General features: G+C 32.1%; 1 protein-coding gene across 1 annotated transcript in view; it reads right to left on the reverse strand.

The window, feature by feature from the left end:
* The window catches only part of eif4e2rs1 (eukaryotic translation initiation factor 4E family member 2 related sequence 1), a 46,543-nt gene that overhangs the window by 19,835 nt on the left and 12,287 nt on the right, over positions 1 to 14,421 (reverse strand). The window contains exons 2-3 of the mRNA XM_028564193.1: positions 3,706 to 3,796; positions 1,377 to 1,511 (exon numbers count right to left, since the gene is read on the reverse strand). Of these exons, the coding sequence (XP_028419994.1) occupies positions 1,377 to 1,511; positions 3,706 to 3,796 (226 nt within the window). The remainder of the gene's footprint in view (positions 1 to 1,376; positions 1,512 to 3,705; positions 3,797 to 14,421) is intronic.

The raw sequence follows: 14,421 nt of genomic DNA on the forward strand, positions 1-14,421 counted from the left end.
GTGTGTGTGTGTGTGTGTGTGTGTGTGTGTGTGTGTGTGTGTGTGTGTGTGTGTGTGTGTGTGTGTGTGTGTGTGTGTGTGTGTGTGTGTGTGTGTGTGTGTGTGTGTGTGTGTGTGTGTGTGTGTGTGTGTGTGTGTGTGTGTGTGTGTGTGTGTGTGTGTGTGTGTGTGTGTGTGTGTGTGTGTGTGTGTGTGTGTGTGTGTGTGTGTGTGTGTGTGTGTGTGTGTGTGTGTGTGTGTGTGTGTGTGTGTGTGTGTGTGTGTGTGTGTGTGTGTGTGTGTGTGTGTGTGTGTGTGTGTGTGTGTGTGTGTGTGTGTGTGTGTGTGTGTGTGTGTGTGTGTGTGTGTGTGTGTGTGTGTGTGTGTGTGTGTGTGTGTGTGTGTGTGTGTGTGTGTGTGTGTGTGTGTGTGTGTGTGTGTGTGTGTGTGTGTGTGTGTGTGTGTGTGTGTGTGTGTGTGTGTGTGTGTGTGTGTGTGTGTGTGTGTGTGTGTGTGTGTGTGTGTGTGTGTGTGTGTGTGTGTGTGTGTGTGTGTGTGTGTGTGTGTGTGTGTGTGTGTGTGTGTGTGTGTGTGTGTGTGTGTGTGTGTGTGTGTGTGTGTGTGTGTGTGTGTGTGTGTGTGTGTGTGTGTGTGTGTGTGTGTGTGTGTGTGTGTGTGTGTGTGTGTGTGTGTGTGTGTGTGTGTGTGTGTGTGTGTGTGTGTGTGTGTGTGTGTGTGTGTGTGTGTGTGTGTGTGTGTGTGTGTGTGTGTGTGTGTGTGTGTGTGTGTGTGTGTGTGTGTGTGTGTGTGTGTGTGTGTGTGTGTGTGTGTGTGTGTGTGTGTGTGTGTGTGTGTGTGTGTGTGTGTGTGTGTGTGTGTGTGTGTGTGTGTGTGTGTGTGTGTGTGTGTGTGTGTGTGTGTGTGTGTGTGTGTGTGTGTGTGTGTGTGTGTGTGTGTGTGTGTGTGTGTGTGTGTGTGTGTGTCTGTGTGTGTGTGTGTGTGTGTGTGTGTGTGTGTGTGTGTGTGTGTGTGTGTGTGTGTGTGTGTGTGTGTGTGTGTGTGTGTGTGTGTGTGTGTGTGTGTGTGTGTGTGTGTGTGTGTGTGTGTGTGTGTGTGTGTGTGTGTGTGTGTGTGTGTGTGTGTGTGTGTGTGTGTGTGTGTGTGTGTGTGTGTGTGTGTGTGTGTGTGTGTGTGTGTGTGTGTGTGTGTGTGTGTGTGTGTGTGTGTGTGTGTGTGTGTGTGTGTGTGTGTGTGTGTGTGTGTGTGTGTGTGTGTGTGTGTGTGTGTGTGTGTGTCTGTGTGTGTGTGTGTGTGTGTGTGTGTGTGTGTGTGTGTGTGTGTGTGTGTGTGTGTGTGTGTGTGTGTGTGTGTGTGTGTGTGTGTGTGTGTGTGTGTACCGATGCCACGCTGCCTATCTGTCTGATGTTCTGCTCGTAGCTCTGAGAGCTGGCCGGTCTGCTGGGAGTTCTCCTGCTGTACCAGAAGGTGTAGTTATACTGCAGAGGGTGCTCTCCTGCCCCGGGACACACCGTCTGCAGGGAGACAGGGAGACAGACAGGGGGAGAGACAGGGAGGGAGACAGACAGGGGGAGAGAGAGAGACAGGGAGAGAGAGAGAGACATGAAGAGAGAGAGAGAGAGACAGGGAGAGAGACAGGGAGAGACAGACAGAAAGACAGGGGGAGAGAGACAGACAGACAGACAAGGAGAGACAGACAAACAGGTGAGAGAGAGAGACAGGGAGAGACAGACAGGGGGAGAGAGAGAGGTAGAGAGACAGGTTGATGACAGGGTTAGGGATGACTCGGCACTCAGCAAAGAGGAAGAACAACTCCTGTTTCCTGTCAACGACTCAGCTTCATTTGTGGAACGTAGATTGTTTTAGAGATTTCTCCGTTACTATTGTGTAAAATAGTCTTTTGTAAATTGCATGTACAGAAACATTTATGTATTTCCTAGGGGTGTGATGAGACTTTAACACTATTTTAAAGAAAACTTAAATGATGAAATATGAAAAATGAGCTCTGTCTTCTCTTCTGTATAACTAAGCTCTCTCCTCCCAGATCTGTCCCTACAACCTATCAAAGAATTATTCATTTCTTACACTGCACTATAACTATTTGTCTTGTTAATGTATCTTATCCTTTTCAGCCTGTTTCATTTTCATGACCAATTTGAATTTCTCTGTAATGTTTTATGTAAGGCACTTTAAAAAGGTGCCAAAAGAAATAAAGTTGCCTTGACCTGCAACCTCAGCCTGTCAGTCACTCCCCAGGGCAAATAGAGAACACCTGTCTGTCTCAGAAGTGTAACAAACTGCACAGCAAATCTCTCTGTCTGTCTCTGTCTCTGTCTCTCTCTCTCTCTCTCTCTCTCTCTCTCTCTCTCTCTCTCTCTCTCTCTCTCTCTCTCTCTCTCTGTCTCTCTCTCTCTGTCTCTCTCTCTCTCTCTCTCTCTCTCTCTGTCTCTCTGTCTCTCTCTCTGTCTCTCTCTCTGTCTCTCTCTCTCTCTCTGTCTCTCTCTGTCTCTCTGTCTCTGTCTCTCTGTCTCTCTGTCTCTCTCTCTCTCTCTCTCTCTCTCTCTCTCTCTCTCTCTGTCTCTCTGTCTCTCTCTCTCTCTCTCTCTCTCTCTCTCTCTCTCTCTCTCTCTCTCTCTCTCTCTCTCTCTGTCTCTCTCTCTCTCTCTCTCTCTCTCTCTCTCTCTCTCTCTCTCTCTCTCTCTCTCTCTCTCTCTCTCTCTCTCTCTCTCTCTCTCTGTCTCTCCCCCTCTCTCTCTGTCTCTCTCTGTCTCTGTCTCTCTCTCTGTCTCTCTGTCTCTCTCTCCCCCCTCTCTCTCTCTGTCTCTCTCTGTCTCTCTCTCTACATAGATATAGATATATTATATCATATATTATACTGTAGCAAACGCTGTCTGCATGAGGTTTTGAAAAGTGTAACCACAGTTGTTTCCACTTTCTCACTTGCAGACGTGGCAAACTTTCTCTCCGTCTGCACCACACCTATTAATAAGTGAGTGTGTGTGTGTGTGTGTGGGTCTCTATGTGTGAGTGTGTGTGTGTGTGTGTGAGTGTGTGTGTGTGTGTGTCTCTATCTGTGAGTGTGTGTGTGTGTGTGTGTGTGTGTGTGTGTGTGTGTCTCTAGTGTGAGTGTGTGTGTGTGTGTGTGTGTGTGTGTGTGTGTGTCTCTATCTGTGAGTGTGAGTGTGTGTGTGTGTGAGTGTGTGTGTGTGTGTGTGTGTGTGTGTGTGTCTCTATCTGTGAGTGTGAGTGTGAGTGTGAGTGTGTGTGTGTGTGTGTGTCTCTATCTGTGAGTGTGAGTGTGAGTGTGTGTGTGTGTGTGTGTGTGTGTGTGTGTGTGTGGAGCTGAAAGATGCAGAGAGGACAGAGAAGCCCAGTCTTACGTGGTCTCAGGTCTGAAGTTTGGCACTGTTTGATTTAATGTGAATTGGTCCTGAGTAGTACCGACATGATTCTGCTACTCTGTACTGAATATTGTAACATTGTCAGACAGGGTGAGAGACAGACAGGGAGACAGACAGACAGGGAGAAAGACAGACAGACCCTAACCCATGAAGGGAGAGAGACAGACAGGGAGACAGACAGACAGGGAGACAGACAGACAGACAGACAGACCCTAACCCATGAAGGGAGACAGACAGACAGGGAGGGAGACAGACAGACAGACAGACAGACCCTAACCCATGAAGGGAGAGAGACCGGCTGTCTCACCTTGCGTCGGTTGTTGTTGTTGTTATTGTTGGTCCCATCACTGTTGTCATGGTGACAGTCTGTCTCCTCCTGGTCCTCCTCGTCTTTTGGACTGAAAAACAAACACCAAATGTCTCTGTTAGCATCCCGGGCTAACATGCTAACAGAGTGACTGTTGTAAACAGGTTTAAACACGTCATAACTAACTCAACATATATTCATGTTTATCATCCAGACCCTCATCAGTATAATATATAAGTTATATATGAGATCATATTAGATCACACAGGACTATATCAGTATAATATATAAGTTATATATGAGATCATATTAGATCACACAGGACTATATCAGTATAATATATAAGTTATATATGAGATCATATTAGATCACACAGGACTATATCAGTATAATATATAAGTTATATATGACATCACATTAGATCACAGAGGACTATATCAGTATAATATATAAGTTATATATGAGGTCATATTAGATCACACAGGACTATATCAGTATAATATATAAGTTATGTATGAGGTCATATTAGATCACACAGGACTATATCAGTATAATATATATAAGTTATATATGAGGTCATATTAGATCACACAGGACTATATCAGTATAATATATATAAGTTATATATGAGGTCATATTAGATCACACAGGACTATATCAGTATAATATATAAGTTATATATGAGATCATATTAGATCACACAGGACTATATCAGTATAATATATAAGTTATATATGAGATCACATTAGATCACACAGGACTATATCAGTATAATATATAAGTTATATATGAGGTCATATTAGATCACACAGGACTATATCAGTATAATATATAAGTTATATATGACATCACATTAGATCACACAGGACTATATCAGTATAATATATAAGTTATATATGAGGTCATATTAGATCACACAGGACTATATCAGTATAATATATAAGTTATATATGAGATCACATTAGATCACACAGGACTATATCAGTATAATATATAAGTTATATATGAGATCATATTAGATCACACAGGACTATATCAGTATAATATATAAGTTATATATGAGGTCATATTAGATCACACAGGACTATATCAGTATAATATATAAGTTATATATGAGGTCATATTAGATCACACAGGACTATATCAGTATAATATATAAGTTATATATGAGGTCATATTAGATCACACAGGACTATATCAGTATAATATATAAGTTATATATGAGATCATATTAGATCACACAGGACTATATCAGTATAATATATAAGTTATGTATGAGGTCATATTAGATCACACAGGACTATATCAGTATAATATATATAAGTTATATATGAGGTCATATTAGATCACACAGGACTATATCAGTATAATATATATAAGTTATATATGAGGTCATATTAGATCACACAGGACTATATCAGTATAATATATAAGTTATATATGAGGTCATATTAGATCACACAGGACTATATCAGTATAATATATATAAGTTATATATGAGGTCATATTAGATCACACAGGACTATATCAGTATAATATATAAGTTATATATGAGGTCATATTAGATCACACAGGACTATATCAGTATAATATATAAGTTATATATGAGATCATATTAGATCACACAGGACTATATCAGTATAATATATAAGTTATGTATGAGGTCATATTAGATCACACAGGACTATATCAGTATAATATATATAAGTTATATATGAGATCATATTAGATCACACACAGGACTATATCAGTATAATATATAAGTTATGTATGAGGTCATATTAGATCACACAGGACTATATCAGTATAATATATATAAGTTATATATGAGATCATATTAGATCACACAGGACTATATCAGTATAATATATAAGTTATATATGAGGTCATATTAGATCACACAGGACTATATCAGTATAATATATATAGTTATATATGAGATCATATTAGATCACACAGGACTATATCAGTATAATATATAAGTTATGTATGAGGTCATATTAGATCACACAGGACTATATCAGTATAATATATAAGTTATATATGAGATCATATTAGATCACACAGGACTATATCAGTATAATATATAAGTTATATATGAGGTCATATTAGATCACACAGGACTATATCAGTATAATATATAAGTTATATATGAGGTCATATTAGATCACACAGGACTATATCAGTATAATATATATAAGTTATATATGAGGTCATATTAGATCACACAGGACTATATCAGTATAATATATAAGTTATATATGAGGTCATATTAGATCACACAGGACTATATCAGTATAATATATAAGTTATATATGAGATCATATTAGATCACACAGGACTATATCAGTATAATATATAAGTTATGTATGAGGTCATATTAGATCACACAGGACTATATCAGTATAATATATAAGTTATATATGAGATCATATTAGATCACACAGGACTATATCAGTATAATATATAAGTTATATATGAGATCATATTAGATCACACACAGGACTATATCAGTATAATATATAAGTTATATATGAGATCATATTAGATCACACAGGACTATATCAGTATAATATATAAGTTATATATGAGATCATATTAGATCACACAGGACTATATCAGTATAATATATAAGTTATATATGAGATCATATTAGATCACACAGGACTATATCAGTATAATATATAAGTTACATATGAGATCATATTAGATCACACAGGACTATATCAGTATAATATATAAGTTATATATGAGATCATATTAGATCACACAGGACTATATCAGTATAATATATAAGTTACATATGAGATCATATTAGATCACACACAGGACTATATCAGTATAATATATAAGTTATATATGAGATCATATTAGATCACACAGGACTATATCAGTATAATATATAAGTTACATATGAGATCATATTAGATCACACAGGACTATATCAGTATAATATATAAGTTATATATGAGATCATATTAGATCACACAGGACTATATCAGTATAATATATAAGTTACATATGAGATCATATTAGATCACACAGGACTATATCAGTATAATATATAAGTTATATATGAGATCATATTAGATCACACAGGACTATATCAGTATAATATATAAGTTATATATGAGGTCATATTAGATCACACAGGACTATATCAGTATAATATATATAAGTTATATATGAGGTCATATTAGATCACACAGGACTATATCAGTATAATATATAAGTTACATATGAGATCATATTACATCACACAGGACTATATCAGTATAATATATAAGTTATGTATGAGGTCATATTAGATCACACAGGACTATATCAGTATAATATATAAGTTATATATGAGGTCATATTAGATCACACAGGACTATATCAGTATAAATATATAAGTTATATATGAGATCATATTAGATCACACAGGACTATATCAGTATAATATATAAGTTATATATGAGATCATATTAGATCACACACAGGACTATATCAGTATAATATATATAAGTTATATATGAGGTCATATTAGATCACACAGGACTATATCAGTATAATATATAAGTTATATATGAGGTCATATTAGATCACACAGGACTATATCAGTATAATATATAAGTTATGTATGAGGTCATATTAGATCACACAGGACTATATCATCATAATATATAAGTTATATGAGGTCATATTAGATCACACAGGACTATATCATCATAATATATAAGTTATATATGAGATCATATTAGATCACACAGGACTATATCATCATAATATATAAGTTATATATGAGATCATATTAGATCACACAGGACTATATCAGTATAATATATAAGTTATGTATGAGGTCATATTAGATCACACAGGACTATATCAGTATAATATATATAAGTTATATATGAGATCATATTAGATCACACACAGGACTATATCAGTATAATATATATAAGTTATATATGAGGTCATATTAGATCACACAGGACTATATCAGTATAATATATAAGTTATATATGAGATCATATTAGATCACACAGGACTATATCAGTATAATATATAAGTTATGTATGAGGTCATATTAGATCACACAGGACTATATCATCATAATATATAAGTTATATATGAGATCATATTAGATCACACAGGACTATATCAGTATAATATATAAGTTATATATGAGGTCATATTAGATCACACAGGACTATATCAGTATAATATATAAGTTATATATGAGGTCATATTAGATCACACAGGACTATATCAGTATAATATATAAGTTATATATGAGGTCATATTAGATCACACAGGACTATATCAGTATAATATATAAGTTATATATGAGGTCATATTAGATCACACAGGACTATATCATCATAATATATAAGTTATATATGAGATCATATTAGATCACACAGGACTATATCAGTATAATATATAAGTTATGTATGAGGTCATATTAGATCACACAGGACTATATCAGTATAATATATATAAGTTATATATGAGATCATATTAGATCACACACAGGACTATATCAGTATAATATATAAGTTATATATGAGATCATATTAGATCACACAGGACTATATCAGTATAATATATAAGTTATATATGAGATCATATTAGATCACACAGGACTATATCAGTATAATATATAAGTTATATATGAGATCATATTAGATCACACAGGACTATATCAGTATAATATATAAGTTATATATGAGATCATATTAGATCACACACAGGACTATATCAGTATAATATATAAGTTATATATGAGGTCATATTAGATCACACAGGACTATATCAGTATAATATATAAGTTATATATGAGATCATATTAGATCACACAGGACTATATCAGTATAATATATATAAGTTATATATGAGATCATATTAGATCACACAGGACTATATCAGTATAATATATAAGTTATATATGAGGTCATATTAGATCACACAGGACTATATCAGTATAATATATAAGTTATGTATGAGGTCATATTAGATCACACAGGACTATATCAGTATAATATATATAAGTTATGTATGAGATCATATTAGATCACACAGGACTATATCAGTATAATATATAAGTTATGTATGAGATCATATTAGATCACACAGGACTATATCAGTATAATATATAAGTTATGTATGAGGTCATATTAGATCACACAGGACTATATCAGTATAATATATATAAGTTATATATGAGATCATATTAGATCACACACAGGACTATATCAGTATAATATATAAGTTATATATGAGATCATATTAGATCACACAGGACTATATCAGTATAATATATAAGTTATATATGAGATCATATTAGATCACACAGGACTATATCAGTATAATATATAAGTTATATATGAGATCATATTAGATCACACAGGACTATATCAGTATAATATATAAGTTATATATGAGATCATATTAGATCACACACAGGACTATATCAGTATAATATATAAGTTATATATGAGGTCATATTAGATCACACAGGACTATATCAGTATAATATATAAGTTATATATGAGATCATATTAGATCACACAGGACTATATCAGTATAATATATATAAGTTATATATGAGATCATATTAGATCACACAGGACTATATCAGTATAATATATAAGTTATATATGAGGTCATATTAGATCACACAGGACTATATCAGTATAATATATAAGTTATGTATGAGGTCATATTAGATCACACAGGACTATATCAGTATAATATATATAAGTTATGTATGAGATCATATTAGATCACACAGGACTATATCAGTATAATATATAAGTTATGTATGAGATCATATTAGATCACACAGGACTATATCAGTATAATATATAAGTTATGTATGAGATCATATTAGATCACACAGGACTATATCAGTATAATATATAAGTTATATATGAGATCATATTAGATCACACAGGACTATATCAGTATAATATATATAAGTTATATATGAGATCATATTAGATCACACAGGACTATATCAGTATAATATATAAGTTATATATGAGGTCATATTAGATCACACAGGACTATATCAGTATAATATATAAGTTATATATGAGATCATATTAGATCACACAGGACTATATCAGTATAATATATATAAGTTATATATGAGATCATATTAGATCACACAGGACTATATCAGTATAATATATAAGTTATATATGAGGTCATATTAGATCACACAGGACTATATCAGTATAATATATAAGTTATGTATGAGGTCATATTAGATCACACAGGACTATATCAGTATAATATATATAAGTTATGAATGAGATCATATTAGATCACACAGGACTATATCAGTATAATATATAAGTTATGTATGAGATCATATTAGATCACACAGGACTATATCAGTATAATATATAAGTTATATATGAGATCATATTAGATCACACAGGACTATATCAGTATAAATATATAAGTTATATATGAGGTCATATTAGATCACACAGGACTATATCAGTATAAATATATAAGTTATATATGAGGTCATATTAGATCACACAGGACTATATCAGTATAATATATATAAGTTATATATGAGGTCATATTAGATCACACACAGGACTATATCAGTATAATATATAAGTTATATATGAGGTCATATTAGATCACACAGGACTATATCAGTATAATATATAAGTTATATATGAGGTCATATTAGATCACACAGGACTATATCAGTATAATATATAAGTTATATATGAGGTCATATTAGATCACACAGGACTATATCAGTATAATATATATAAGTTATATATGAGGTCATATTAGATCACACAGGACTATATCAGTATAATATATATAAGTTATATATGAGATCATATTAGATCACACAGGACTATATCAGTATAATATATAAGTTATATATGAGATCATATTAGATCACACAGGACTATATCAGTATAATATATAAGTTATATATGAGGTCATATTAGATCACACAGGACTATATCAGTATAATATATATAAGTTATGTATGAGATCATATTAGATCACACAGGACTATATCAGTATAATATATAAGTTATGTATGAGATCATATTAGATCACACAGGACTATATCAGTATAATATATAAGTTATGTATGAGATCATATTAGATCACACAGGACTATATCAGTATAATATATAAGTTATATATGAGGTCATATTAGATCACACAGGACTATATCAGTATAAATATATAAGTTATATATGAGGTCATATTAGATCACACAGGACTATATCAGTATAAATATATAAGTTATATATGAGGTCATATTAGATCACACAGGACTATATCAGTATAAATATATAAGTTATATATGAGGTCATATTAGATCACACAGGACTATATCAGTATAATATATATAAGTTATATATGAGGTCATATTAGATCACACAGGACTATATCAGTATAATATATATAAGTTATATATGAGGTCATATTAGATCACACAGGACTATATCAGTATAATATATAAGTTATATATGAGATCATATTAGATCACACAGGACTATATCAGTATAATATATAAGTTATATATGAGGTCATATTAGATCACACAGGACTATATCAGTATAATATATAAGTTATATATGAGGTCATATTAGATCACACAGGACTATATCAGTATATATATATAAGTTATATATGAGGTCATATTAGATCACACAGGACTATATCAGTATAATATATAAGTTATATATGAGATCATATTAGATCACACAGGACTATATCAGTATAATATATAAGTTATATATGAGGTCATATTAGATCACACAGGACTATATCAGTATAATATATAAGTTATATATGAGATCATATTAGATCACACAGGACTATATCAGTATAATATATAAGTTATATATGAGATCATATTAGATCACACAGGACTATAGTAGTATAATATATAAGTTATATATGAGATCATATTAGATCACACAGGACTATATCAGTATAATATATAAGTTATATATGAGATCATATTAGATCACACAGGACTATATCAGTATAATATATAAGTTATATATGAGATCATATTAGATCACACAGGACTATATCAGTATAATATATAAGTTATATATGAGGTCATATTAGATCACACAGGACTATATCAGTATAATATATATATAAGTTATATATGAGATCATAATAGATCACACACAGGACTATATCAGTATAATATATAAGTTATATATGAGATCATATTAGATCACACAGGACTATATCAGTATAATATATAAGTTATATATGAGATCATATTAGATCACACAGGACTATATCAGTATAATATATATATAAGTTATATATGAGATCATATTAGATCACACAGGACTATATCAGTATAATATATAAGTTATATATGAGATCATATTAGATCACACAGGACTATATCAGTATAATATATAAGTTACATATGAGATCATATTAGATCACACAGGACTATATCAGTATAATATATAAGTTATATATGAGATCATATTAGATCACACAGGACTATATCAGTATAATATATAAGTTATATATGAGATCATATTAGATCACACAGGACTATATCAGTATAATATATAAGTTATATATGAGATCATATTACATCACACAGGACTATATCAGTATAATATATATAAGTTATATATGAGATCATATTAGATCACACAGGTCTATATCAGTATAATATATAAGTTATATATGAGATCATATTAGATCACACAGGACTATATCAGTATAATATATATAAGTTATATATGAGGTCATATTAGATCACACAGGACTATATCAGTATAAATATATAAGTTATATATGAGGTCATATTAGATCACACAGGACTATATCAGTATAATATATAAGTTATATATGAGGTCATATTAGATCACACAGGACTATATAAGTATAATATATAAGTTATATATGAGATCATATTAGATCACACAGGACTATATCAGTATAAAATATGAGTTATATATGAGATCATATTAGATCACACAGGACTATATCAGTATAATATATAAGTTATATATGAGATCATATTAGATCACACAGGACTATATCAGTATAATATATAAGTTGTATATGAGGTCATATTAGATCACACAGGACTATATCAGTATAATATATAAGTTATATATGAGATCATATTAGATCACACAGGACTATATCAGTATAATATATAAGTTATATATGAGATCATATTAGAACACACAGGACTATATCAGTATAATATATAAGTTATATATGAGATCATATTAGATCACACAGGACTAGATCAGTATAAATATATAAGTTATATATGAGGTCATATTAGATCACACAGGACTATATCAGTATAAATATATAAGTTATAGATGAGATCATATTAGATCACACAGGACTATATCAGTATAATATATATAAGTTATATATGAGGTCATATTAGATCACACAGGACTATATCAGTATAAATATATAAGTTATATATGAGATCATATTAGATCACACAGGACTATATCAGTATAATATATAAGTTATATATGAGATCATATTAGATCACACAGGACTATATCAGTATAATATATAAGTTATATATGAGATCATATTAGATCACACAGGACTATATCAGTATAATATATAAGTTATATATGAGATCATATTAGATCACACAGGACTATATCAGTATAATATATAAGTTATATATGAGATCATATTAGATCACACAGGACTATATCAGTATAAATATATAAGTTATATATGAGATCATATTAGATCACACAGGACTATATCAGCATAATATATAAGTTATATATGAGGTCATATTAGATCACACAGGACTATATCAGTATAAATATATAAGTTATATATGAGGTCATATTAGATCACACAGGACTATATCAGTATAATATATAAGTTATATATGAGGTCATATTAGATCACACAGGACTATATCAGTATAATATATATAAGTTATATATGAGATCATATTAGATCACACAGGACTTTATCAGAATAAATCACACAGGATATATCAGTATATATATGTTATATAGGTCATATTAGATCACACAGGACTATATCAGAATATAATATATAAGTTATTCATGAGGTCATATTAGATCACACAGGACTATATCAGTATAAATATATAAGTTATATATGAGGTCATATTAGATCACACAGGACTAGGGTTGGGCGGTAATACGGTATACCACGGGGTCTAAAAATAGCAACGGTATCAGTTTCAATACAGTCATTAAAAAAATGTAATGCACTTATATAGGAGACAAGGATTAAATATTAAATTGTGGTGACCCACAAGTAAGACAAAGAGACATTCACTAAGGAACTGTACCTTTAAGGGAGAGGTGTTATGATATACGAGTTCCGGGTTAACGGCTGAATTATGTCAAACAGCGACGGTGGTGAAAATGCTGTTGCTGCGGCGGTGCCTGGCCGCTGCTAGCAGGGCGGCTAATGTCAGCTCAGTTTAAGACATTATAATTACATATTTTCAATAACATCACAGAGCTGACGTTACGCAGCGAGTAATGTTAGTACATCACGGAGCTGACGTTACGTAGCGAGTAACGGTAGCACAACATCACAGAGCTGACGTTATGTAGCGAGTAACGGTAGCACAACATCACAGAGTTGAAGTTACGTAGCGAGTAACGGTAGCACAACATCACAGAGCTGACGTTACCTAGCGAGTAATGTTAGTACATCACG

Source organism: Perca flavescens, chromosome 19, assembly GCF_004354835.1.
Source record: "Perca flavescens isolate YP-PL-M2 chromosome 19, PFLA_1.0, whole genome shotgun sequence".
In the NCBI taxonomy this organism is placed as follows: Eukaryota; Metazoa; Chordata; class Actinopteri; order Perciformes; family Percidae; genus Perca; species Perca flavescens.